The sequence below is a fragment of the Staurois parvus genome, unplaced genomic scaffold (genome assembly GCF_062004578.1).
Source record: "Staurois parvus isolate SC_StPar_1 unplaced genomic scaffold, SC_StPar_1.0 ptg001456l, whole genome shotgun sequence".
NCBI classification, from domain to species: Eukaryota; Metazoa; Chordata; class Amphibia; order Anura; family Ranidae; genus Staurois; species Staurois parvus.
In genome coordinates this window covers 165,001-191,658 of record NW_028319252.1, presented here as the reverse complement: position 1 = coordinate 191,658, position 26,658 = coordinate 165,001, and the positions used below count along the sequence as shown (strand labels likewise).

Here is a 26,658-nt window from a genome sequence, read left to right as displayed (position 1 = left end):
TACATTTCCTTGTCCCTTGAAGTCTTCTTCCGGCACTGTGCCCCAATATCTCAGGGTGGTGTTGTCACTCATGCTGCCCAGCTCTGCCCTATTGCCAGGACCCACATGTAGACCATGTCTTTATTCACATGGAAATAGAGGCGGGCCAGCGGCATTCATATGTAAATATTGGGGGCATTCATATGTAAATATCGGGGCATTCATATGTAAATATCGGGGGCATTCATATGTAAATATGGGGGGGGGCATGCATATGTAAATATCAGGGGGCATGCATATGTAAATATTGGGGGCATTCATAGGTATATTATGCCCCCCCAGGTTCCAGCCACCATCACCTCTGCTAAATGCTGCCCACTGGGGAGGTAAACAGGGGCATGCTTGAACGTTCTTCCTGCAACAGGTGGAGAGCAAAATTGCATGGGGGGGGGGGGGGGGCATGAAAATGTTTGCCCAGGGTCCAATGAATATTAAAGATGGTGGTTTGGTGACAACGCTGGATGCCGCGATGAATGATGGAAACCAAGGAAAATTAATTTTTTCGCTCTGCACATGCTCCCACCACTACAGGACTGTGTGTTGTTCTGGAGAACAGATTCCCTCACTAATTCCTTCTTTAGCTGTGCTCCTGGGGGCTCCTATCTCTATGATGGGACCACCTTCCTGTGTTTCATCTCCTTCCTACCCTCCGTATCTCCACACCTCCCATCTATAATCAGGCTCTATCTCAGGCTCTATATCGGGATCTATATCAGGCTCTATATCGGGGTCTATATCGGGCTCTATATCGGGCTCTATATCGGGGTCTATATCGGGGTCTATATCAGGCTCTATATCGGGCTCTATATCAGGCTCTATATCGGGGTCTATATCGGGATCTATATCGGGCTCTGTATCGGGCTCTGTATCGGGATCTGTATCGGGATCTGTATCGGGCTCTATATCGGGCTCTATATCGGGATCTATATCGGGCTCTATATCGGGATCTATATCGGGCTCTATATCGGGATCTATATCGGGCTCTATATCGGGATCTATGTCAGGATCTATATCGGGATCTATATCGGGCTCTATATCGGGATCTATATCGGGCTCTATATCGGGCTCTATATCGGGATCTATATCGGGATCTATATCGGGCTCTATATCGAGATCTATATCGGGATCTATGTCGGGATCTATATCGGGCTCTATATCGGGATCTATATCGGGATCTATATCGGGCTCTATATCGGGATCTATATCGGGATCTATATCGGGATCTATATCAGGCTCTATATCGGGATCTATATCGGGATCTATATCGGGATCTATGTCAGGATCTATATCGGGCTCTATATCGGGATCTATGTCAGGATCTATATCGGGCTCTATATCGGGATCTATATCAGGCTCTATGTCAGGATCTATATCGGGCTCTATAACGGGCTCTATATCGGGCTCTATATCAGGCTCTATATCAGGCTCTATATCGGGCTCTATATCGGGCTCTATATCGGGCTCTATATCGGGCTCTATGTCAGGCTCTATGTCAGGCTCTATGTCAGGATCTATATCGGGCTCTATAACGGGCTCTATATCGGGCTCTATATCGGGATCTATGTCAGGATCTATATCGGGCTCTATATCGGGATCTATATCAGGCTCTATATCGGGATCTATATCGGGATCTATATCAGGCTCTATATCGGGATCTATATCGGGCTCTATATCAGGCTCTATAACGGGCTCTATATCGGGATCTATATCGGGCTCTATATCGGGCTCTATATCAGGCTCTATATCGGGCTCCATTCCAGCAGCATTTCCTGGGATATTGTTGATGTAAGTTTTTATTTTTGAGTAGTAATGAGAATTCTGAACGCACTTTATTCTGGGCTCTACAAACGTTTGTCTGGTGATTGATCACATGGAGTTCTCTGAGACGACACAAACCGACTCACCCGGCCCGTTCCTTGAGCTTCTTGTCGGTGATCCCGTCTTTGGATACCAGTTTATTGAACACTAAAATGCCGATGACCATGTTCACCTGTGTGGACAGAGATGTTACTTATAAATAATATCAGTACTGAGAGAAATATATATATATATACCAAATTCACAGGACAGTGCAGGAATGTTCCCAGTGAAGGTACAATGTCATCCCTGTCCTTTCCAGATGGCTCCTCGGGTGACCATCATAGAGAACTCCCAATATTATCATTGTCCTTCCAAAACCAATCCTGATATGGAAATATCACTTCTCTGCATAAGGCGGGACTTCCAGGACATACAGCATGTCTGCTGCGCATTCTACACTGCTCTTCAATTATCATCACTGTCCTCTATGTCACCCCTGATGTCATCACTATCCTCTATGTAACCCCTGATGTCATCACTATCCTCTATGTAACCCCTGATGTCATCACTATCCTCTATGTAACTTCTGATGTCATCACAATCCTCTATGAAACCCCTGATGTCATCACTATCCTCTATGTAACCCCTGATGTCATCACTATCCTCTATGTAACCCCTGATGTCATCACTATCCTCTATGTAACCCCTGATGTCATCACTATCCTCTATGTAACCCCTGATGTCATCACTATCCTCTATGTAACTTCTGATGTCATCACAATCCTCTATGTAATTCCTGATGTCATCACTGTCCTCTATGTAACCCCTGATGTCATCACTATCCTCTATGTAACCCCTGATGTCATCACTATCCTCTATGTAACTTCTGATGTCATCACAATCCTCTATGTCACCCCTGATGTCATCACTATCTCCTATGTTACCCCTGATGTCATCACTATCCTCTATGAAACCCCTGATGTCATCACTATCCCCTATGTCACCCCTGATGTCATCATTATCCCCTATGGTACTCCTGATGTCATCGTCGCTATCTCCTATATTACTCCTGATGTCATCACAATCCCCTATGTTACTCCTGATGTCATCACAATCCCCTATGTTACTCCTGATGTCATCACAATCCCCTATGTTACTCCTGATGTCATCACAATCCCCTATGTTAATTCTAAATTCATCACTATCTCCTATATTACTTTTGATGTCATCACTATCTCCTAAGGTATTCCTGATGCCATCACTATTCCATATGTTACTCCCGATGTCATCACTATCCCCTATGTTACTCCTGATGTCATCACTATCCCCTATGTTATTCCTGATGTCATCGTCGCAATCTCCTATATTACTCCTGATGTCGTCACTATCTCCTAAGGTATTCCTGATGCCATCACTATCCCATATGTTACTCCTGATGTCATCACTATCGCCTATGTTACTCCTGATGTCATCACTATCGCCTATGTTACTCCTGATGTCATCACTATCGCCTATGTTACTCCTGATGTCGTCACTATCGCCTATGTTACTCCTGATGTCATCACTATCTCCTAAGGTATTCCTGATGCCATCACTATCGCCTATGTTACTCCTGATGTCGTCACTATCGCCTATGTTACTCCTGATGTCATCACTATCGCCTATGTTACTCCTGATGTCATCACTATCGCCTATGTTACTCCTGATGTCGTCACTATCGCCTATGTTACTCCTGATGTCATCACTATCTCCTAAGGTATTCCTGATGCCATCACTATCGCCTATGTTACTCCTGATGTCATCACTATCCCCTATGTTACTCCTGATGTCATCACTATCCCTTATGTTACTCCTGATGTCGTCACTATCGCCTATGTTACTCCTGATGTCGTCACTGTGTCCTATGTTACTCCTGATGTCATCACTATCGCCTATGTTACTCCTGATGTCATCACTATCGCCTATGTTACTCCTGATGTCATCACTATCGCCTATGTTACTCCTGATGTCATCACTATCGCCTATGTTACTCCTGATGTCTTCAACGTTCCTCTTATGTTATTCCTGATGTCATCATTATCTCTCTTATGTTACCTGTAATTTCCCTATTATTCTATCCATGTTACTCCCGATGTCACCACTATTCCTCCTATGTTACTCCCAATGTTACCTCTATTCGACCTACATTACACATGAGAGACCTAATTATTCTCCTATTACCCCTAAAGTCAACACTATCCCTCTATGTTACTCCTGGTGTCTTCATTATTCCTCCCATGTTACTTGTGATGTCACCACTATCCCTCCTATGTTACTCCTGGTGTCCATATTATTCCTTCAATATTACTCTTAATGTCACCTCTATTCCATCTATGTTGCTCTCGAAAGTCCTAATTATTCCTCTGTATTACTCCTAATATCAACACTAGTTTATGTTCCTCCCGAAAGTCTCTACTATTCCTCTTGGGCTACACCAAATGCCACCACTATGAGATCACGAGTTACATCAGGAGTAACATAGGAGAACCACTAATCCTCTTATGTTACCTCTAATCGTCCTACGTTACCCATGAGAGTCCTAATTGTTCTCTTGTATTACTCCTAATGTCAACACTATCCCTCTATGTTACTCCTGATGACTTCATTATTCCTCCCATGTTACTTGTGATGTCACCACTATCCCTCTATGTTACTCCTGGTGTCTTCATTATTCCTCCCATGTTACTTGTGATGTCACCACTATCCCTCCTATGTTACTCCTGGTGTCCATATTATTCCTTCAATATTACTCTTAATGTCACCTCTATTCCATCTATGTTACTCTCGAAAGTCCTAATTAATATCCTGTATTACTCCTAATGTCAACACCAGGGGCGGACTGACAACTCATGGGGCCCCCGGGCAATTGGGGATCATGGGGCCCCTGTGTCCTTATCCACACTCAAAACACACCCAAAAAAGCCTATAAAAAGGTACCAGGGGCATTTTATGGGGCCCCCTTCTAACCCCGGGCCCTTGGGCAGTGTCCGAGTGCTCAAATGGTCAGTCTGCCCCTGGTCAACACTATTCTATGTTACTCCCGAAAGTCTCTACTATTCCTCTTGGGCTACTCCAAATGCCACCACTATGAGATCACACGTTACACCAGGAGTAACATAGGAGAACCATTAATCCTCCTATGTTACTCCTAATGTAATCCTGATCTCTTCCTGCTATTGTACTAATTATTCCCCCACGTCACCTAGGTTACTTCTGATGTTACTCCCAATGTAACCAATTTTTTTTAGTATGTTACCCAATGTATCACCATTATTCCTTCTATATTACTTGTGATGTCACTACTATCCTCCTATTACTCTTGCTATCACCATGATTCTATATTACTCTTGAAGTGAAAAAAAAAAGTACACCCCATGGGAGATCGTTGACTTTTTTGAACATATTTGAACCGGCAAACATTAGATCTTCATTTCTATGGTGCCTACAGACGAGGATATACTTAACCAAACGACACATAAAACTGGCATGGTGTTCATTCTCCCAAACTAAGTGAACAAAAATGCAGATAGAAAAAGTATGTACACCCTCTACATTGACCACCTCTCCAGATCCTAGAACTGAGTGTTCCAGATCAGGGGAGGAGTGACAACTCATGGGGCCCCCGGGCAATAGGGGATCATAGGGCCCCTGTGTCCTTGCCCAAACTCAAAAAAGCCTATGAAAAAGGTACCAGGGGCATCTCATTGGGCCCCCTACTGACCCCAGGGGATCATGGGGTCCCTATGTCCTTGCCCAAACTCAAAAAAGCCTATGAAAAAGGTACCAGGGGCATCTCATGGGGCCCCCTACTGACCCCGGGCCCTCGGGCAGTGCCCGAGTTTCCAAATGGTCAGTCCGCCCCTGTTCCAGATTAGATACCAATGACTAGAACCTCCTTAGGGAGTATGCAGGTGGAACCCATCCTATGTAAATATCGGCTATCTGGGGTCTGGTGTTCTCTTTGCTGTTGACATGTACGTTGTCAAGGTCAATGGAGTTCTCCAAGAAAGTGGTGGAAGCCTACGAGTCTGGTGAACATTTCAAACAGCTGCTAACTTGTCCAGGATTGGACTGCCTAGTAAATTCAACCCAAGAGCTGACTGATGCTAAAAGAAGTCCCAACATGTCACTGCTGGATCTATGGGTAACGCTGAGGAGAGATGATGTCAAAGTTCCCGTATCTACAATCATAAAGAGATTGCACCAATTTAGCCTCCTGGCAGATGGGCCTTGATGCCGGGAGGCCACATACATGCGTACCAAAATGTAAGCAAACCTGTGCTGAGAGTGTGCACTCCCGGGATAGTTACTGGCGCCTAATCGAAAGCTCCTGATCACTACATGCGATTGGAGGCTTCCCATCATGCGACAGTCAATCACGGTGGTCACATGATCCTAAATTCCGCCCTGCCTCCCAGGATCAGAGACCCCCTAGACAGGCCAGGAGGCTCCCTGGATAGGTGATGTGCCAGAGAGAAGCCTTTTCTGTCCAAAAAGGAACAATTAAGCCATTGAACATACAAGCAAAGACCAGATCTTATGGAACAATGTGCTGTGGACTAATGAGTCAAGACTTGCTTTGCCACAGAAACAGTAAACATGTTTGGCCCCAATCAAAGACTTCATTTTTGGAGAACCTAATACCAATTGTGAAGTATGTTGGTGGAATAGTAATGGTTTGGTGTTGCTTTAGGACCTAAGTAGGTCAAAGTCATCGAATCAACCAAACCAAACCAACCCCAACCAAAGACTGCATTTTTGCAGAACCTAATACCAATTGTGAAGTATGGTGGTGGAATAGTAATGGTTTGGTGTTGCTTTTGCTGCTTTAGGACCTAAGTAGCTCGAAGTCATCAAATCAACCAAACCAACCAAAGACTGCATTTTTGCAGAACCTAATACCAATTGTGAAGCATGGTGGTGGAACAGTAATGGTTTGGTGTTGCTTTGCTGCTTTAGGACCTAAGTAGCTCGTAGTCATGGAAACAATGTGTGCGCCATTAAAATGTGCAGCTATCTGTACGAATGTTAAGCTGAAATGGAGCTTTTAATTTGATAGTGATCCACAGCATCCTAGCAAACCCACCCAAGAATGGCTCAGAACAGACTAAAGAGAGGCCGGCCTAGTCAAAGCCTAGATTTGAAGCCCATTGGAACGTTGTGGGGTGATTTGTAATGGGCAGTTCATGCAAGGAAACCCACAAACCAGGCAGGAGTGGTCACAAATCTGAGGCTTGTAGGCAGTTGCAGTCTATTTTCTCCACTGTAGGTGGCGCTTGTACGGAGCGCTACTGCAGCTGGAGGAAAACTCAGTTGCTCTATGGCTTCCATGTTCCCAGAAGCGGTGTTCCAATTGGCTACGCTGCATCCAGGTGACCCTGGCAGCCATCTTGGGTCACGCAGTGTCTTTTTAAATCCTTGCCCCAGGTTTTGGTGCGCACATTTATTTTTTATTTATTTATTTCAGGTACTTATATAGCGCCGTCAATTTACACAGCGCTTTACATATATATTGTACATTCCCATCAGTCCCCGCCCCCGAGGAGTGTACAATCTAAGGTCCCTAACTCACATTCATACATACACATACTAGGGACAATTTAGACAGGAGCCAATTAACCTACCAACATGTCTTTGGAGTGTGGCAGGAAACCAAAGTACCTGGAGGAAACCCACGCAGGCACAGTGAGAACATGCAAACTCCAGGCAGGTGGTGCCATGGTTGGGATTTGAACCAACAACCCGAGTACTGCCAGGCGGAAGTGCTAACCATTTAGCCACTGTGCTGCCCATATGTGAAGTGGTTAGTATAGGGAGAGCATACCCACCTGTCATGGACAGCTCTAGCGGTAGGGAGAGCATACCCACCTGTCATGGACAGGTCTAGCAGTAGGGAGAGCATACCCACCTGTCATGGACAGGTCTAGCGGTAGGGAGAGCATACCCACCTGTCATGGACAGGTCTAGCAGTAGGGAGAGCATACCCATCTGTCATGGACAGGTCTAGCGGTAGGGAGAGCATACCCACCTGTCATGGACAGGTCTAGCAGTAGGGAGAGCATACCCATCTGTCATGGACAGGTCTAGCGGTAGGGAGAGCATACCCACTTGTCATGGACAGGTCTAGCGGCAGGGAGAGCATACCCATCTGTCATGGACAGGTCTAGCGGTAGGGAGAGCATACCCACCTGTCATGGACAGCTCTAGCAGTAAGGAGAGCATACCCACCTGTCATGGACAGGTCTAGCAGTAAGGAGAGCATACCCATCTGTCATGGACAGGTCTAGCAGTAAGGAGAGCATACCCACCTGTCATGGACAGCTCTAGCGGTAGGGAGAGCATACCCACTTGTCATGGACAGGTCTAGCGGCAGGGAGAGCATACCCATCTGTCATGGACAGGTCTAGCGGTAGGGAGAGCATACCCACCTGTCATGGACAGCTCTAGCAGTAAGGAGAGCATACCCACCTGTCATGGACAGGTCTAGCAGTAAGGAGAGCATACCCATCTGTCATGGACAGGTCTAGCAGTAAGGAGAGCATACCCACCTGTCATGGACAGCTCTAGCAGTAGGGAGAGAATACCCATCTGTCATGGATAGCTCTAGCAGTAGGGAGAGAATACCCATCTGTCATGGATAGCTCTAGCAGTAAGGAGAGCATACCCATCTGTCATGGACAGGTCTAGCAGTAGGGAGAGCATACCCATCTGTCATGGACAGGTCTAGCAGTAGGGAGAGCATACCCATCTGTCATGGACAGGTCTAGCAGTAGGGAGAGCATACCCATCTGTCATGGACAGCTCTAGCAGTAAGGAGAGCATACCCATCTGTCATGGACAGCTCTAGCAGTAAGGAGAGCATACCCATCTGTCATGGACAGGTCTAGCAGTAGGGAGAGCATACCCATCTGTCATGGACAGCTCTAGCAGTAAGGAGAGCATACCCACCTGTCATGGACAGCTCTAGCAGTAAGGAGAGCATACCCACCTATCATGGACAGGTCTAGCGGTAGGGAGAGCATACCCACCTGTCATGGACAGCTCTAGCAGTAGGGAGAGGTTCCAAAATAGTAGGGAAAGCTCAAGGCCTACATTTGCCCTTCCGCAAGCTCTCTATTGGGTAGGACCAACCAGGCCACACTCCACCTCCCTTGGCAAGCGCTGCCTTCAGCTGACTGCTGACTCTCCACTGCATTGACCGTACGTTCATGGTCGGGTGAGCTCCCCGCCGGGCTGTTGTCCCTCAATACATTGGTTACTGCACTCTGGGCCTCTGTGTGATTACTGTCCCTGCACCACTCTGCAACTACCCCTCGGGCTGGTTAGCGGTTATGGGAAATGCCTACAAGAAGTAATTTCTGCTAAAGGAGACAATACCGACTTTTGAGGCCAAGGGTGTACTTACTTTTTCCACTGCACATCATTACACCTATTGATATTTTCATTGAAAAATGGATTTACAAGGCACGTGAAGGAAAAGAAATGTCATCTCCAAACACGGAAAGGTTTCTTCACAGTAAGAGCTGTGAGAATGTGGAATAGTCTCCCTCCAGGGTTGGGTGTGGCCAGCTCAGTGGATTGCTGTAGGAAAGTCCTGGATTCTTTCTTGGATACACAGAATATAACTGGATATAACATTTATAGGGAAAGTTGATCCAGGGAATATCCGATTGCCTCTCGGGGGGTCAGGAAGGAATTTTTTCGCCTGCAGGAGCAGATTGGATCGTGCTTTGCTGGGTTTTTGCCTTCCTCTGGATCCACTGTGGGTGGAGGATTATAACTTTTTTTTTTTTAATTTAACTTCTTTGTGCCGGCCGAACGCAAATGTGCGGCCTCCTGGTGTCTGGGTATAGACGCCGAGCGGCCGCACATTTCAGTTCTATTAAAAAAAGACATATGTGCGGAGAGCGCGTGCCCTGTGCACTCCCTGCACACTCCCTGCACGCGCCCTGCACGCGCCCTGCACTCTCCCTGAACGCGCCCTGCACACTCCCTGCACGCGCCCTGCACACTCCCTGCACGCTCCGAGCACACATGTCCGATACTCACGGAAACGTCCCGGTCTCCTCTTTCGATCGGGACCTTTCCCGATCATGTGATCGCCGTGACGGCATGTCAGGGTGGTCACATGACCCTAAACCCCGCCCCGCCTTCCGGCTTCTGAAACCCTTAAAGGGCCAGGAGGCGCCGGCGCCAAGGGGTTAATGGTTGAACTGGATGGACTTTTGTCTTTTTTCAGCCAGACTAACTATGTGTTCTTTATGTTTTACTTGTGTAAATTCTCTACGTATATCGGTAGCAGGGGTGGACTGACCATTTGGGAACTCGGGCATTGCCCGAGGGCCCCGGGTCAGTAGGGGGCCCCATGAGATGCCCCTGGTACCTTTCATAGGCTTTTTTGGGTATGGTTTGAGTGTGGGCGAGGACACGGGCCCCATGATCCCCTATTGCCCGGAGGCCCCATGAGTTGTCAGTCCGCCCCTGATCGGTAGGCAAATGGAGACCAAAGGCTCGCCAGTTCAAATATGTTGACAAAATTAACCCTTTTCATGGGGTGTGCTTACTTTTTCACATGATTGTCACTCCTGGTGTCATGGAAACAATGCCGCCCATCAGTCACAGTGGCCATGCTTTGCTATTAGTACTTGTATGTACAATAGAGGAGGACAAAGGCCATGGTGCCCATAACCACCAATCAGACACCAGATGTGATTTTTTTTTCCAATGCTAACGGGAAAAAGAAAGAATAAACCTGTGTGTGGCTGTCAGTGGGTGACATCACTATTCCACATCGTTATATAAGTAGCAGTAATTCATTGTAACCCCCAGGAGGTGGACTGAGAGGAACAGCTAAGAGCGGCGTCTGCCCTCCGCCGTGCCGATACTAAACTTGCAGAAAGTTAAACTGTTATTCTAAGAAATACGGATTATGGTGCCGGGTAGCGGAATTCATAATCCCTAAATCATTATTGGCGGCGATTTAGAATGCAGGATTAGCGTTCTGTGAGATCATTAATCCCCTAGTTGTTTAGGAGGCTGAGCCTCGCCGGATTCCGAGGAGAGCCACCACCGTGACAAATCCGTATTCCAAAAAAGACAATTCTCAATGAATCAGAATGAAAGACAAAATGTTCAAGGAATTAAAAAAAAAAAAAAAAGTATAATTATGATTCATCAAACAAAATACCAAAACAACAGCGGCAGCCGGTCCGACGAAGGCGTAGAGCAGTCCTCCTTCCAGAGACAGCCAGCAGCTGCAAGAGACAAGCAATCAGTTCAGCTTAATCCATAGCATGGACCTCCACCTTACATTACGCAGCCTAGAAGACAGAAAACGGTCAGCAAATACGTTTGTGTTCTGATTTGTATCATACGAGCCTCACATTACTGGACATTAGTCAACAATAGGGCCTCTTAACCTCCCTAGCGGTCTGATGATGTCACGATTTCTGTGCTCAAAGCGGTACATTTTTTTGCATTGAAATATGTATTTTTTTTATTGCAGGCCTGTAATTTTTAGGAATAACTCCCTGAAATCTGTCCGAACAAGAGTCTAGTAAAAAGTTCATTTAATCAACGATATAGTAGATTGGACACAGCTTATGAGAAATCCGGAACAAATGGCAGAAATGCGCACTCACCGACCGCGCATAGGAAATGCGCATGTGTATATTAAATTCCACAGAATATCGATCTCCCTCAGGAAGGGGTGTTCTCAAGCGTTGGTCAGCTGGGCTCACAGAACCTCCTAAGGATCGGGATGGATCGGCCGGATAAAGACTCCAGGTGAAGGCTTCCCTCCTCTGGATGAAGTTGGAAGCGGTGTCTGCTGACCCCAGCGAGGCAGCTAGAAAGAGAGTGAGTGCGCGCCTTGTCTCAGGGGTTCCCAATGGAAGGAATGGTGAGGGTCCGCCGGCCAACTCCTGACCTCTCCGTATAGAGTCACTCTCTTTCTAGCTGCCTCGCTGGGGTCAGCAGACACCGCTTCCAACTTCATCCAGAGGAGGGAAGCCTTCACCTGGAGTCTTTATCCGGCCGATCCATCCCGATCCTTAGGAGGTTCTGTGAGCCCAGCTGACCAACGCTTGAGAACACCCCTTCCTGAGGGAGATCGATACTCTGTGGAATTTAATATACACATGCGCATTTCCTATGCGCGGTCGGTGAGTGCGCATTTCTGCCATTTGTTCCGGATTTCTCATAAGCTGTGTCCAATCTACTATATCGTTGATTAAATGAACTTTTGATAACCAATTTCAGAATGAACTTTTTAGATTGAATTTTCTAGATCGAATTTTCTGCTTATTTTTAGTGCTGCACTTTATTTATCTACTTTTACTTGAGGCTGCTGTGATCTCCTTTCAGTGCTTTTAGCTGCTTATCTTTACCGTTATACAAGAAGCGCTCACTATATCTTTTACATTTAAGAGTCTAGTAAACATCCCGGGGAGGATAAAATGTGAAACACGAAATCATAAATTATAATTTAATAAATAATCATAAAAAATAATAATATAATAATAATAAATGTAATCCAATAATATAATCAAACCAAAAACACTGAAATGTGAAATAGAGCGCCAAGTTGGCCCATCGCTGAGCTCAGTCGCAGAATCGTTTTCAGTGTCTGATGAGGAATTTCCCCCACCAATCATTATCACTCAATGATAACCGGACAAGAGTCTAGTAAACATCCCGGGGAGGATACAATTTGAAACACAAAATCATAAATTATAATTTAATAAAAAATAATAATATAATAATAATAAATGTAATTCAATAATATAATCAAACCAAAAACACTGAAATGTGAAATAGAGCGCCAAGTTCGCCCATCGCTTATATTCTGTGTATCCAATGACAACCAGACCCGTATCAAGACATGCAGCCTGGGTAGTCAGGAAAAGAAGGGCGGTGAGAATGTGTCCCCTGCCCCCCTCCTGTACCATACCAGGCCATGGGGCAAGCAGACACCCCACCCCCTCCACCCTCCTTATCCCAATTTTGAGGGACAAGGGCCTCTTCCCCACCTTTGTGTCCCCCAGATGGGAGGTGAGGGGGGGGGGGTAATAGAAGGGGATTTATGGTGGAATCCGGAAGCCTCCTTTATTATAAGAAGTGATTATACATCCGCCACTCCCAGGGGAATGAAGACAAGTGTGTTGGTACCCCTTATACTGTACATTCCCACCAAACAGAAGAAAAATACACAAATTCACATAATAACAGAAGAATCCTTTAACCTCCCTAGCGGTCTGATTATGTCAGGATTTCTGTGCTCAAAGCGGTACATTTTTTTGCATGGAAATATGTAGTTTTTTTTATTCCAGGCCTGTACTTTTTAGGAATAATTCACTGAAATCTGTCCCACAAGAGTCTAGTAAACATCCCGGGGAGGATAAAATGTGAAACACGAAATCATAAATTATAATTTAATATTCATAAAAAATAATAATATAATAATAATAAATGTAATTCAATAATATAATCACCAAAAACACTGAAATGTGAAATATAGCGCCAAGTTGGCCCATCGCTGAGCTCAGTCGCAGAATCGTTTTCAGTGTCTGATGAGGAATTTCCCCACCAATCATTATCACTCAATTCTGCAAGTGGTTCTGATTTACTATCGCTGTTCTCTAGCCGCTCTAAAACCGCGTCTGACCTAAAGGGACGCTTTTTGGACGCCATGGACGTTTCTCAGTTTCCAGGCAGAAAGGGCGGTAAAAATGCAGGCAGGGCGCCGGACAAAGCAGTGGGGACACAGTGTATGTGAAATGGTTTGATACAGGAATGTTATACGATGTGATTTTAGTGTATTTAGTGAATGTCACTTTTTCACATTTTTGATTTTCCCGCCAGTTCCGTCCCCCGTACGTCCCGACGCTCACAGGGAACGGAACCCGGAAGACAGATGCCGGCATCAGCCGGAGGAGATGACCGGGGACACTGCAGGAGGGACATCGCGGGAGTGCAGGACAAGGTAAGAGAAGAACAGATCCTGGAGCAACGCCGCAGGGTATTCCTGAGTGTAGCTCAGGGGGGGGGTTACCGCTTCTGGTACTGAAACTTTACCCCGAGCTACACTCAGGAATACCGCCAGGGGGGTTAATAGCATCATGGGCCCCTGGGCAAAGCAATGCCCCTACCAGCCTGTCCCACTTTACAGACCTCCTCTCACGAATTATAGATAGCTAACAGAATGAAACATATTTATTTGTACTTTCTATACAAATCGATTTTAAACAATAAGAAAACATGTCATAAGTCGAAGAATAAACAAGGGTAGAGTATGGGGGGAGACAGAAGGGCTCAGTACAGGGAGGGGGGATCGGGAGGGCACAATACAGCATCAGGAGTGCACAGTACGCTGCCTGGGACACGGGGAACCCGGGACAGCTTAATAAAAAGCATGACTGTCCCAGCAAATCCGGGACAGCCGGAAAATATGATGTAATGCAAGGTTATCATGGGGCCCCATCACTTGGGGGCCCTGGACATTGCCCAGGGGTGCCCATTCATTAAGATGGCCCTGGTCAACAATACCCCCTATATGCAGGGCTTTTTTTCTCAGAATAGGTGCAGGAACAAAATACCTCTCCAGCAACAATAGATCCTTCCTAGCAACAACTGACCACCCAGAAACATAAAACCCATCCCCGGCAACAATAGATCCCCCCAGCAACAGTAGACCTTCCCACCAACAATAGACCCCCTCCAGAACAAAATACCTCTCCAGCAACAATAGATCCCCCCAGCAACAGTAGACCTTCCCACCAACAATAGACCCCCGCCAGAACAAAATACCTCTCCAGCAACAATAGATCCTTCCTAGCAACAACTGACCACCCAACAACATAAAACCCATCCCCGGCAACAATAGATCCCCCACCGGCAACAATAGACTGCCTTCCACAAAAATAAATATTTTCCATCAGTAATAGATCCCTCAGCAGCCAACATCATTAGACTCTCCAGCACACCCCAGCACCCCTTGCCATTACACACACCCAGTGCTGAAGGTGCCGGAACTGTGTTCCCCCGCGTTCCCACCAGGGGCGGACTGACCATTCGTACACTAGGGCCCAGGGTCCGTAGGGGGCCCCATGAGATGCCCCTAGTACCTTTCATAGGCTTTTTTGGGTGTGGTTTGAGTGTCGGTGAGGATACAGGGGCCCAATGATCCCCTATTGCCGGGGGGCCCCATGAATTGTCAGTCCGCCCCTGGTTCCCACTGAAAAAAAGACCTGCTTATACAGCTTACAAGATAGTAAGGAACTTATAGCAGTAAAAATGTGCAATTTGGAGGTCAGAGAATATCAAGTCAATGGCCAAATTCCAAACATATTTTTTCATGAATCAGACTTTTCAGAGACGAGCCGACACATTTCAGTGTTATTAAGACACCCTTCATCAGAGACCAAAGCCCAGCCTCCAGGTATTTAAAAAAATTCCCTCCCCCCTAAAAGGGGTAAAAACAAAAAAGCCAGCTCTGGCAGCACTACTTGCCTCCTCTTCAGTGAGGTCACCCGCTTTACCTCTTCTCCACCCCAAGATGTCCTCAGTATTCTGGGTTGGATGACGATCGGTGTCATTCAACTTGGAAGACTGGGAACATGCTGTGAGTGAACAGCATTGTGGACCCACCCGCGTAAAGTAGTTGTCACCATCAGGGGCGGACTGACAACTCATGGGGCCCCCGGGCAATAGGGGATCATGGGGCCCCTGTGTCCTTGCCCACACTCAAAGCACACCCAAAAAAGCCTATAAAAAAGGTACCGGGGCATTTCATGGGGCCCCCTAATGACCCCGGGCCCTCGGGCAGTGCCCAAGTGATCGAATGGTCAGTCCGCCCCTGGTCACCATAGCACCCTATGCTCAGAGGGTGATGGTGCAGAGAGGCACATCGAGGGCCACTTGAGAAGGTTCAAAGAAGAAAAGGACCCAAGCTTTCTGGAACTTTAAAGTGGAAATGCTTCACTTGTAGTATTCAAAGCAAGCTCCCCCATCCATCCATGTCTCCATCCATCCATGTCTCCATTCTTTATTTTGCTGAGAAATCACTTTGCAAAATCCCTTCTTAGCATTTCCAGCCATGGTCATGGTTGCGTAAGGGCAGATGATTCATGTAGCATTTACTTCCTGGAACCCATCTGCCCTTAGCTGGGGCATACAGTCAGGAGGGTGTGATTAGCTGAAAAAGCCCTTCTTTCCCTCTTGAAGACTCCTGGGATGTATGACATCACTAGCCTAGGCCAGAAACCAGGAAGTAACTGAAGAAATGTAAAAAAAAAAAGAAGTCAATATAATATACTGTACTTTCCTATTTACTAATGTTAGCAGCATAGGGATTAAAAACAGGTAATGTTGATTGAGAGAGGTTAGTTCAACTCTCTAGTTCAAGTTTTTGGAAGAGAAATCTGGAACGTGTTTCTTTCATTGTACAAAGAATTTTGAGATAACACCAATGATGCATTTTGTGATGAACGGTCACTTCAGATACAAGGTGTCAGGTATGAAGTAAAACCAAAATGTTCACATATATTTTATTTGATATTAATAAAGGGCTGAATGTGGACTGTGACATGTACTTTAGTGATAGGGGGGAGCAGGGAGTGTCGGTGGGGGGACCCCAAAAGCGAAGGACCAGGGTTGCTCTGTGCAAAACCATTACAAAGCAGGTAAGTATAAGGAAGGAGGCTCCATAGGAAGAAGAAGACTTAGGTAGAAGAAATGAGGCTCCATAACACCATAAACACCTGGGTAGAAGAAAGAGACTCCATAAGAAGAAGAAGAAGACCTGGGTAGAAGGAAGAAGGTTCCATAAGAAAAGGAAGACCTGGGTAGAAGGGAGGAGGCTCCATAGGATGAAGAAGAACTGTGTAGAAGGGAAGAGGCTCCATAGGAAGAAGAAGACCTAGGTAGAAGAAACAAGGCTCCATAACATCATAAAGACCTTAGTAGAAGGAAGAGGCTCCATAAGAAGAAAAAGAAGACCTGCATAGAAGGGAGGAGGCTCCATAAGAAGAAGAAGGCCTGGGTAGAAGGGAGGAGGCTCTATAGGAATAAGAAGACCTAGGTAGACAAAATGAGGCTCCATAACATCATAAAGACCTGGGTAGAAGGAAGGAGGCTTGATAATAATAAGAAGACCTGTGTAGAAGGGAGGAGGCTCCATAACAAGAAGAAGACCTGGGTAAAAGGAAGGAGGCTCCATAGCAAGAAGAAGACCTGAGAAGAAGAAATGAGGCTTCATAACACCATAAAGACCTCGATAGAAGGAAAAGACTCCATAAGAAGAAGAAGACCTGGGTAGAAGACATGAGGCTCTATAACACCATAAAGACCTGGGTATAAGGAGGGAGGCTCCATATAAAGAAGAAGACCTGGGCAGAAGAAATGAGGCTCCATAACACTACAAAGACCTGGGTATAAGGAATGAGGTTCCATAAGAAGAAGAAGACTTGGGTAGAAGGGAGGAGGCTCCATAAGAAGAAGAAGACCTGTATAGAAGGAAGAAGGCTCCATAGGAAGAAGAATACCTAGGTAGAAGAAATGAGGCTCCATAACACCATAAAGACCTGGGTAGAAGGAAGAGACTCCATAAGAAGAAGAATACCTGGGTAGAAGGAAGGAGGCTGAAGAAGAAGATGACCTGGGTAGAAGGAAGGAGGCTCCATAAGAAGAAGAAGACCTGAGTACAAGCGAGGAGGCAGAAAAAGAAGAAGAAGAACTGGGTAGAAGGAAGATGCTCTATAAAAAAGAAGACCTGGGTACAAGGGAGGAGGCCCCCTAAGAAGTAGACCGGGGAGATGGAAAGGGGCTCAATAACACTAAGGAACATCTGTGCCAGGAAGGGCTCCATAACAAGAAGACCTGGGTAGAAGGAAGAAGGCGCTATAGGAAGAAGAATACCTGGGTAGAAGAAATGAGGCTCCATAACACCATAAAGACCTGGGTAGAAGGAAGAGACTCCATAAGAAGAAGAAGACCTGGGTAGAAGGAAGGAGGCTCTATACCAATGAGAAGCCTTGTGTAAAAGGAAGGGGGCTCCACAACACTGAGAAGACCTGTGAAGAAGGAAGAAAGCCCCACAACACAAAAGAAGGTGTGTGCCAGAGGGGACTTTATAAGACCTAAGGAGAAGATTAAGAAAATCTACACTACAAGGGAACCCAGTTACCTGCAACCACTTGAGTCGTGTTGTTATGGAAATCACAAACTCCAACCCAAGCTTTTCGGTGTTTGGCCATCACATGCAGACTGTTGCCAAGGCTCTATTTCTTCTGAGGTTAGGTAGCCTGCGCATGTGTGGCGCGTGCATTGCTGTAGCACTCCGTATGTCTTGTATTGTTTTCCTACCATTGTATATAGTTTGTATCTGCAGCATTATTATCTAGTAAAAGCACATTAATATACTACCGAGGTTGCAGCATCCTTGCTTTACTGCACCTGAAAGTAACCTAAAAGATCCGTGAAAAACGTTGGTTTACAATGGAAAATGTATTTTTGTAGACATGTTATTTTTGGAAGTCATATTAATGGGTTTTTTGAAATTTAGGGGATTAGTTAGAGTTCTGTACCTCATACGGTTATATAAAAGGGACAGAATGTTCTTGATTAGCATTTCCAAAAATCCACCCCCCCTCCCCCACCTCCCCCTAACCAGAACAGCAAAGCTCTTCTCCATACATGGCGGTGGTAGGCCGGTCGCTGCTTGCGGCTGTAAGAAGACAGTTGGGGGTTGGTTGGTGGTGAACACAACGCATAACCTGAGACAGCCTGACAGGGAAATCACCGCTCTGCCAATCCCTGGCATGGAGATGAAAGGTTTTCCATCGCCGTGCCAAGTGGACGCTCTTCGCCGCCTGAATGCCAATGAGATCCCCCATAGCTGACCTTGGTCAATTGTTTCTGCTTCGGGGACCAAAACCAATATTGCACTGACAGATGTCTGGGCAGCGAACACGATGGTGTCATCCAGACTGTCGCCCCCTCCCGAGCTCTGACAGCGAAGGACGAGCGCAAGTATGGCGGGGCAGATGACAAGGACGACCTGCTCACACTTCAAGGATGATAATATCTGGAACACAAAATAACTTTTTCTTTTTTGTATTTTTGTAAAGCTGGACCCCCGGGCACAAAAATGTTTATATATTCGTTAAGGACATCAATCTACTTTGTGTGCACCACCTGTGCAAACCTAGATATTCCATTGTAAAGTAAAGATGACATCATCACTTGTATAAAAGGCTCTCATCGTTTAAGTGTGCCTAGGCAGCGCAGTGTCCAAATCCGGCCCTGCGCAAAGAAGGCCTTGTGGAAGAATTTCTTCCTTTTGGTGGTCTGTTTGAAGAGTAGCCTCATGGAAGACCACATGCTCCTCCCATGGTGCAGTCTCAGGTTTTACTAATCACATGGCATGGATGATGGGACTGGCATTCAAGGGTCTCATCCTTCAAGTGTGCCTAGGCAGCACAGTATCCAAATCCGTCCCTGCCCAAAGAAGGCCCTGTAGAAGAATGTCTTCTTTTTGGTGGCCTGTTTGAAGAGTAGCTTCACAGAAGACCACATGTTCCTCCTATGGTGCATTCTTAGGTTTTACATGGGGGTAGAACTGGCATTCAAGGGTCTCATCCTTCAAGTGTGCCTAGGCAGCGCAGTATCCAAATCCAGCCCTGCACAAAGGAGGTCATGCAGAAGGATTTCTTCATCTTGGTGGTTGATGGTTTGAAGGGTCTCATTCTTCAAGTGTGCCTAGGCAGCGCAGTATCCAAATCCAGCCCTGCACAAAGAAGGCCCTGTAGAAGAATGTCTTCTTTTTGGTGGCCTGTTTGAAGAATAGCCTCACAGAAGACCACATGCTCCTCCCATGGTGCATTCTCAGGTTTTACTAATCACATGGCATGGATGATGGAACTGGCATTCAAGGGTCTCATCCTTCAAGTGTGCCTAGGCAGAGCAGTGTCTAAATCCGGCCCAGCACAAAGGAGGTCATGCAGAAGGATTTCTTCATCTTGGTGGTTGATGGTTTGAAGCAGGGACGGACTGACCATTTGGGAACTCGGGCACTGCCTGAGGGCCCAGGGTCAGTAGGGGGCCCCATGAGATGCCCCTGGTACCTTTCATAGGCTTTTTTGGGTGTGGTTTGAGTGTGAGTGAGGACAGAGGGGCCCCATGATCCCCTATTGCCGGGGAGCCCCATGAGTTGTCAGTCCACCCCTAGTTTGAAGAGTAGTCATACCTCCATAGTAGACCCTGCGCTCCTCACAGATGCTGCACAGACATTGTCCAATCAGAATATCACATGTGTAGTCCTCTATACTTTCCATTCCCCGGTTAGTAAAACCCGAAGTGGCACTTTAATTGCTGGCACTCGGGATGAACGCCGACGCCTCCTTTTTGTGACCCCGTCTGCCGGGAAGAGTCGGTTAAGATATGCAGAGAACACAACCCCCGACCAAGGACACGGAACCGAGTAATTTTCCGAGGAATGAGCATCTTAACAAAATCATGATTGGCCTTCGCCTTCCCGGAGCAGAGCTCAGTCTACCTTGAAGACAGCTAATAAATTAATCCTCGCACTCACGCCGTTCTCAAGTCCCGTATGAAGATTAATGGCGGCCATTCTTCCCACCTAAATAAGGTGTTCTCCGCAATTTGTAAGGCGAGCGACTGGAAAGGTTTGACACGGCGGTACTGCGCGCCACGGGGAGGCCATTCCTCAATGTCAGGGCGGCGCGGCGGGCCGAGAGCGCCTCCAAAACTAAATATTATTCTCTGCTTTTCATTAAAGGTGTTGGTTGACATTGAAGAACACCCCTGCCCCCCCCCACCGTCCCCACCTGCCCCCCTGCCTGCCCCCCACGCCTGCCCCCCCCCCCCACCGCCTGCCCCACGCTCAAATCAGCGGATGATTGGGTGAAATGAGGCTCGCCGTGCAACAGTTGTCCAATATGGAGACTGTGATGTATGGAGGAGGATGAAGGACGCCACACTGATGAATATCCAGTCGTCTTCTGTCAGTCCTTACACTGCTGGTACCCAACCTATGGCACAGGGGCCGCATGTGGCCCTTCGGAACTTATTGTGTGGCCCTCAGAACCCTTGCAGACATGATCATAGGTACATGGTCTCTGATCATCGCCTATAATAAGTCCGCAGTCTCTGGTCATCTCCTGTACTATGTCCGCAGTCTCTGGTCATCTCCTGTACTATGTCCGCAGTCTCTGGTCATCTCCTGTACTATGTCCGCAGTCTCTGGTCATCTCCTGTACTATGTCCGCAGTCTCTGGTCATCTCCTGTACTATGTCCGCAGTCTCTGGTCATCTCCTGTACTATGTCCGCAGTCTCTGGTCATCTCCTGTACTGTGTCCGCAGTCTCTGGTCATCTCCTGTACTATGTCCGCAGTCTCTGGTCATCTCCTGTACTGTGTCCGCAGTCTCTGGTCATCTCCTGTACTATGTCCGCAGTCTCTGGTCATCTCCTGTCAGGGATGGGGGTGTGACCAGAAGTGTGTGGACTGACGCAGGGAAACGCAGGCTTCAGATATGGTATAAATCAGACAATTTATTAAGACTAACAATACAAACATAAACGCAGTGCACCAAACCCCAAGCTAACACAAATACATACAACAAGGTGAAACAAACCCAAACCTAGACTGATACAGATACACAGGTACATACACATATAGAGCACAACGTAGTCAGGCAGGCCGGGTCGATAACTATCGGGCAGGTAGGTACAGGAGGAGCAGGCGGAGAGAATGGTCGGGGTCACAAGCCAGGGATCAAAACAGGAGAAGTCAGCAGAGGTCAGGATCAGGCCGGGTCGGCAACAAGTCAGGCAGAGGCAGAAACAGGAACAGGGATGCAGGTTACAAGATACAGGGGCCCATGGAAAAACACACACCAAGGCACAGACTGCAGGTCTGGCCATCCCTTAAATACACCTCCGTAATCAGCTTCAGGTGTTTGGCTGACTGCAGGGTTGAGTCTCTGATTGCTGAAAGCACCCGCTGGCCAGCCCTGGTACTGCAGCCCACAAGGCAGGTGAGTCCCACCATTATTGGCAAGTCCATTCCTGACAGTACCCCCCCCCTCAAGGAGCGGCCTCAGGACGCTCCAAACAGTTCTAGCTGGGCAAAATATTCCACCGCGCGGGTCTGGTAACTGGCGGGATATCAAAGACTGGCACATCGGGCAGGACTCTGGGCAGCGGCACATCGGGCTGGACTCCGGGCAGAGGCACATCGGGCTGGACTCCGGGCAGAGGCACATCGGGCTGGACTCCGGGCAGAGGCACATCGGGCTGGACTCCGGGCAGAGGCACATCGGGCTGGACTCCGGGCAGAGGCACATCGGGCTGGACTCCGGGCAGAGGCACATCGGGCTGGACTCCGGGCAGAGGCACATCGGGCTGGACTCCGGGCAGAGGCACAGGGCCCCCAGGCGGGACGGCAGGCACCGGGCCCCCAGGCGGGGTGGCAGGCACCGGGCCCCCAGGCGGGACGGCAGGCACCGGGCCCCCAGGCGGGGTGGCAGGCACCGGGCCCCCAGGCGGGGCGGCGGGCGCCGGGCCCCCAGGTGGGGTGGCGGGCTCCGGGCCCCCAGGCGGGGCGGCGGGCACCGCGTCATCTGGCAAGGCAGTGGGCACCGAGTCACCAGGCACGACAGTGGGTTCCAAGTCAACTGGCATGACCGCGGGCACTGGGTCAGACATTGGATCGTCTGGCTCGAAAGCGGGCATCGGGTCACCAGGCATCAGGTCATTTGGCTCGACAGCGGGCACCGCGTCATCTGGCAAGGCAGTGGGCACCGAGTCACCAGGCACGACAGTGGGCTGCGAGTCAATTGGCACGACAGCGGACACCGGGTCATCAGGTACCGGATCGTCTGGCTCGACAGCAGGCACCGGGTCATCTGGCGCTGGATCATCTGGCTCGACAGCGGGCATCGGGTCACCAGGCATGACAGCGGGCACTGGGTCATCAGGCATTGGATCGTCTGGCTCGACAGCGGACATCGGGTCACCAGGTATGACAGCGGGCACTGGGTCACCAGGCATCAGGTCATTTGGCTCGCCAGCGGGCACCGCGTCATCTGGCAAGGCAGTGGGCACCGAGTCACCAGGCACGACAGTGGGCTCCGAGTCAACTGGCATGACCGCGGGCACTGGGTCAGACATTGGATCGTCTGGCTCGACAGCGGGCATCGGGTCACCAGGCATGACAGCGGGCACTGGGTCATCAGGTACCGGATCGTCTGGATCGACAGCGGGCATCGGGTCATCAGGCATCAGGTCATTTGGCTCAACAGTGGGCACCGCGTTATCTGGCAAGGCAGTGGGCACCGAGTCACCAGGCACGACAGTGGGCTGCGAGTCAACTGGCATGACCGCGGGCACTGGGTCAGACATTGGATCGTCTAGCTCGACAGCAGGCACCGGGTCATCTGGCGCCGGATCGTCTGGCTCAACAGCGGGCATCGGGTCATCAGGTACCAGATCGTCTGGATCGACAGCGGGCACCGGGTCATCTGGCGTTGGGTCGTCTGGATCGACAGCGGGCACCGGGTCATCTGGCGTTGGATCGTCTGGCTCGACAGCGGGCACTGGGTCATCAGGCGTGATAGGATCATCAGGCTGGATCAGTTCATCAGGCTGGGAACAGACATTAGGCTGGGTACAGACATCAGGCTGAAGTGCGGGTGCCGAGGCACCAGGCTGAACCAGGAAGGCAGGTGCTCAGACGGCAGGCTCACCGGATTGGATACTGGCAGGATGGTACTGGTTGGAAAGAATTTTCGCTTTTTTCTGGTTTTAACTACTGGAGCACTGCAAGTAAACGCAGGTCTGCAAACGAATGGAGCAGCTGAGGACAGAGGAGAGCTGGAGGATGGAACAGAGGAGGGAGCAGCCGCCACAGAGGACCTCTCCACAGGGCCAAAGATAGGATAGGTGCAGCGAGTGGGAGCAGAGGACTGGTATGTGGTAGTTAGCAGAGTATACTGGGCAGTCACTGGGGGTGCTGTCGGGGATGCAGGAAGAGTGCCTTGAGCGGAGGAATGACGTTGCAAGCTGACTGAGGCTGGGTGCAACAAGTCTGACCATGTCTGCAGTATGGGTTGTACAAAACTCAGCTTACACAAAGCCTGTCTGACCAAAGACTGCACTGCGTTTATACAATCTCTTAGTGTCTGTGGTGAACATGCAGCATAACGCTCCAAGAAGTAACCCACATCATCCTCTAATAACCACACCAGGGACTCTACCTGGTCGGCACTAAATGGCGGCAAAAAGTCATTCCTGCTTTCAGGGGTACCAGATGAAGCCAACTCTACACAAACCTGAATCAATGGCTGCACCTCAGAGAACTCTGTGCCCTGATCTACTAGAACATGAGCGATCCGTATACATTCTAGCAGTTCATCCCGGGGATACTCCTTCAGAGTTTGATAAGCATACTCCCTGTCATCAAACACTAGCAGAGATAAATACACAACCTCATCCAGATCCATCCTTCCCATCAAGAAACCAAGATGGCTTCCCTGTGCAGCCACTTCTGGTCAGGATTGGCCTTGGTGTAATGTCAGGGCTCCCGGGTGTGACCAGAGGTGTGTGACTGACGCAGGGAAACGCAGACTTCAGATATGTTATAAACAATATTATTTATTAAAGACTAACAATACAAACATAAACGCAGTGCACCAAACCCCAAGCTAACACAAATACATACAACAAGGTGAAACAAACCCAAACCTAGACTGATACAGATACACATGTACATACACATATAGAGCACAACGTAGTCAGGCAGGCCGGGTCGATAACTATCGGGCAGGTAGGTACAGGAGGAGCAGGCGGAGAGAATGGTCGGGGTCACAAGCCAGGGATCAAAACAGGAGAAGTCAGCAGAGGTCAGGATCAGGCAGGGTCGGCAACAAGTCAGGCAGAGGCAGGAACGCAGCTTACAAGATACAGGGCCCATGGAAAAACACACACCAAGGCACAGACTGCAGGTCTGGCCATCACTTAAATACACCTGCATAATCAGCTTCAGGTGTTTGGCTGGCTGCAGGGTTGAGTTTCTGATTGCTGGGAGCACCCGCTGGCCAGCCCTGGTACTGCAGCCCACAAGGCAGGTGAGTCCCACCATTACTGGCAAGTCCATTCCTGACATCTCCTGTACTGTGTCCGCAGTCTCTGGTCGTCTCCTGTACTGTGTCCGCAGTCTCTGGTCGTCTCCTGTACTGTGTCCGCAGTCTCTGGTCGTCTCCTGTACTGTGTCCGCAGTCTCTGACCGTCTCCTGTACCGTGTCCGCAGTCTCCGGTCGTCTCCTGTACCGTGTCCGCAGTCTCCGGTCGTCTCCTGTACCGTGTCCGCAGTCTCCGGTCGTCTCCTGTACCGTGTCCGCAGTCTCCGGTCGTCTCCTGTACCGTGTCCGCAGTCTCCGGTCGTCTCCTGTACCGTGTCCGCAGTCTCCGGTCGTCTCCTGTACCGTGTCCGCAGTCTCCGGTCGTCTCCTGTACCGTGTCCGCAGTCTCCGGTCGTCTCCTGTACCGTGTCCGCAGTCTCTGGTCGTCTCCTGTACTGTCCGCAGTCTCTGGTCGTCTCCTGTACTGTCCGCAGTCTCTGGTCATCTCCTGTACTATGTCTGCAGTCTCTGGTCATCTCCTGTACTGTGTCCGCAGTCTCTGGTCATCTCCTGTACTATGTCCGCAGTCTCCGGTCATCTCCTGTACCGTGTCCGCAGTCTCTGGTCATCTCCTGTACTGTCCGCAGTCTCTGGTCATCTCCTGTACTGTGTCCGCAGTCTCTGGTCATCCCCTGTACTATGTCTGCAGTCTCTGGTCATCTCCTGTACTGTGTCTGCAGTCTCTGATCATCTCCTGTACTGTGTCTGCAGTCTCTGGTCATCTCCTGTACTGTGTCCGCAGTCTCTGGTCATCTCCTGTACTGTGTCCGCAGTCTCTGGTCATCTCCTGTAGTTTGTAATATAATTTAATACATTGTTATCGTCCCGTATGATACATTGTTACCGTCCCGTATGATACATTGTTACCGTCCCGTATGATACATTGTTACCGTCCCGTATGATACATTGTTACCGTCCTGTATGATACATTGTTACCGTCCTGTATGATACATTGTTACCGTCCTGTATGATACATTGTTACCGTCCCGTATGATACATTGTTACCGTCCCGTATGATACATTGTTACCGTCCCGTATGATACATTGTTACCGTCCTGTATGATACATTGTTACTGTCCTGTATGATACATTGTTACTTTGTGCCCAACTCCAGGCGAAGACTTCCATTCTCTGTAAATCCCCGGAAGGTGCAGTTCTCTCTCCTCACCAGAGATGTCCTCAGTGTTCCGGGTGGAAGGAACCCCAGAGGACAGAGGACATAGTGTGAGTGCGGGTTGTCATGGCCCCGCCCCCGACCACAACACCCGGCATTCACTGTGTAATAGTACAGAGCGCAATAGCGCCGCTCTCTGGCGGTCACCAATCAGCTTCCAGGATTTATTGTCAAAGCTTCATTGGACAGGCTGGTGTTAGAAGCTGATTGGCTGCCGTGCACGGATGCACCAGATTCCGAGGACTCAGGTTTGAGTAAATCTCCTCCAACGTCACTATACTAGAGAATGTCAGAGGAGACCGGCACATCAATGCAGACGGTCCCTCCAGCCTTCTCTGGAATGTGTTCCATTGTATCTCCTGTCACCAGGAGGGACTTATTTCCTATACTCAGCAGCGCCATCTAG

General features: G+C 48.6%; 1 protein-coding gene across 1 annotated transcript in view; it reads right to left on the bottom strand.

Annotated features, from left to right (window-relative positions):
• LOC149435879 (adhesion G protein-coupled receptor B1-like) overlaps nt 1-26,658 on the bottom strand; it is a 160,108-nt gene that overhangs the window by 16,476 nt on the left and 116,974 nt on the right. The window contains exons 7-8 of the mRNA XM_089662335.1: nt 11,066-11,132; nt 1,944-2,029 (exon numbers count right to left, since the gene is read on the bottom strand). Coding sequence (XP_089518461.1) covers nt 1,944-2,029; nt 11,066-11,132 — 153 coding nt within the window. The remainder of the gene's footprint in view (nt 1-1,943; nt 2,030-11,065; nt 11,133-26,658) is intronic.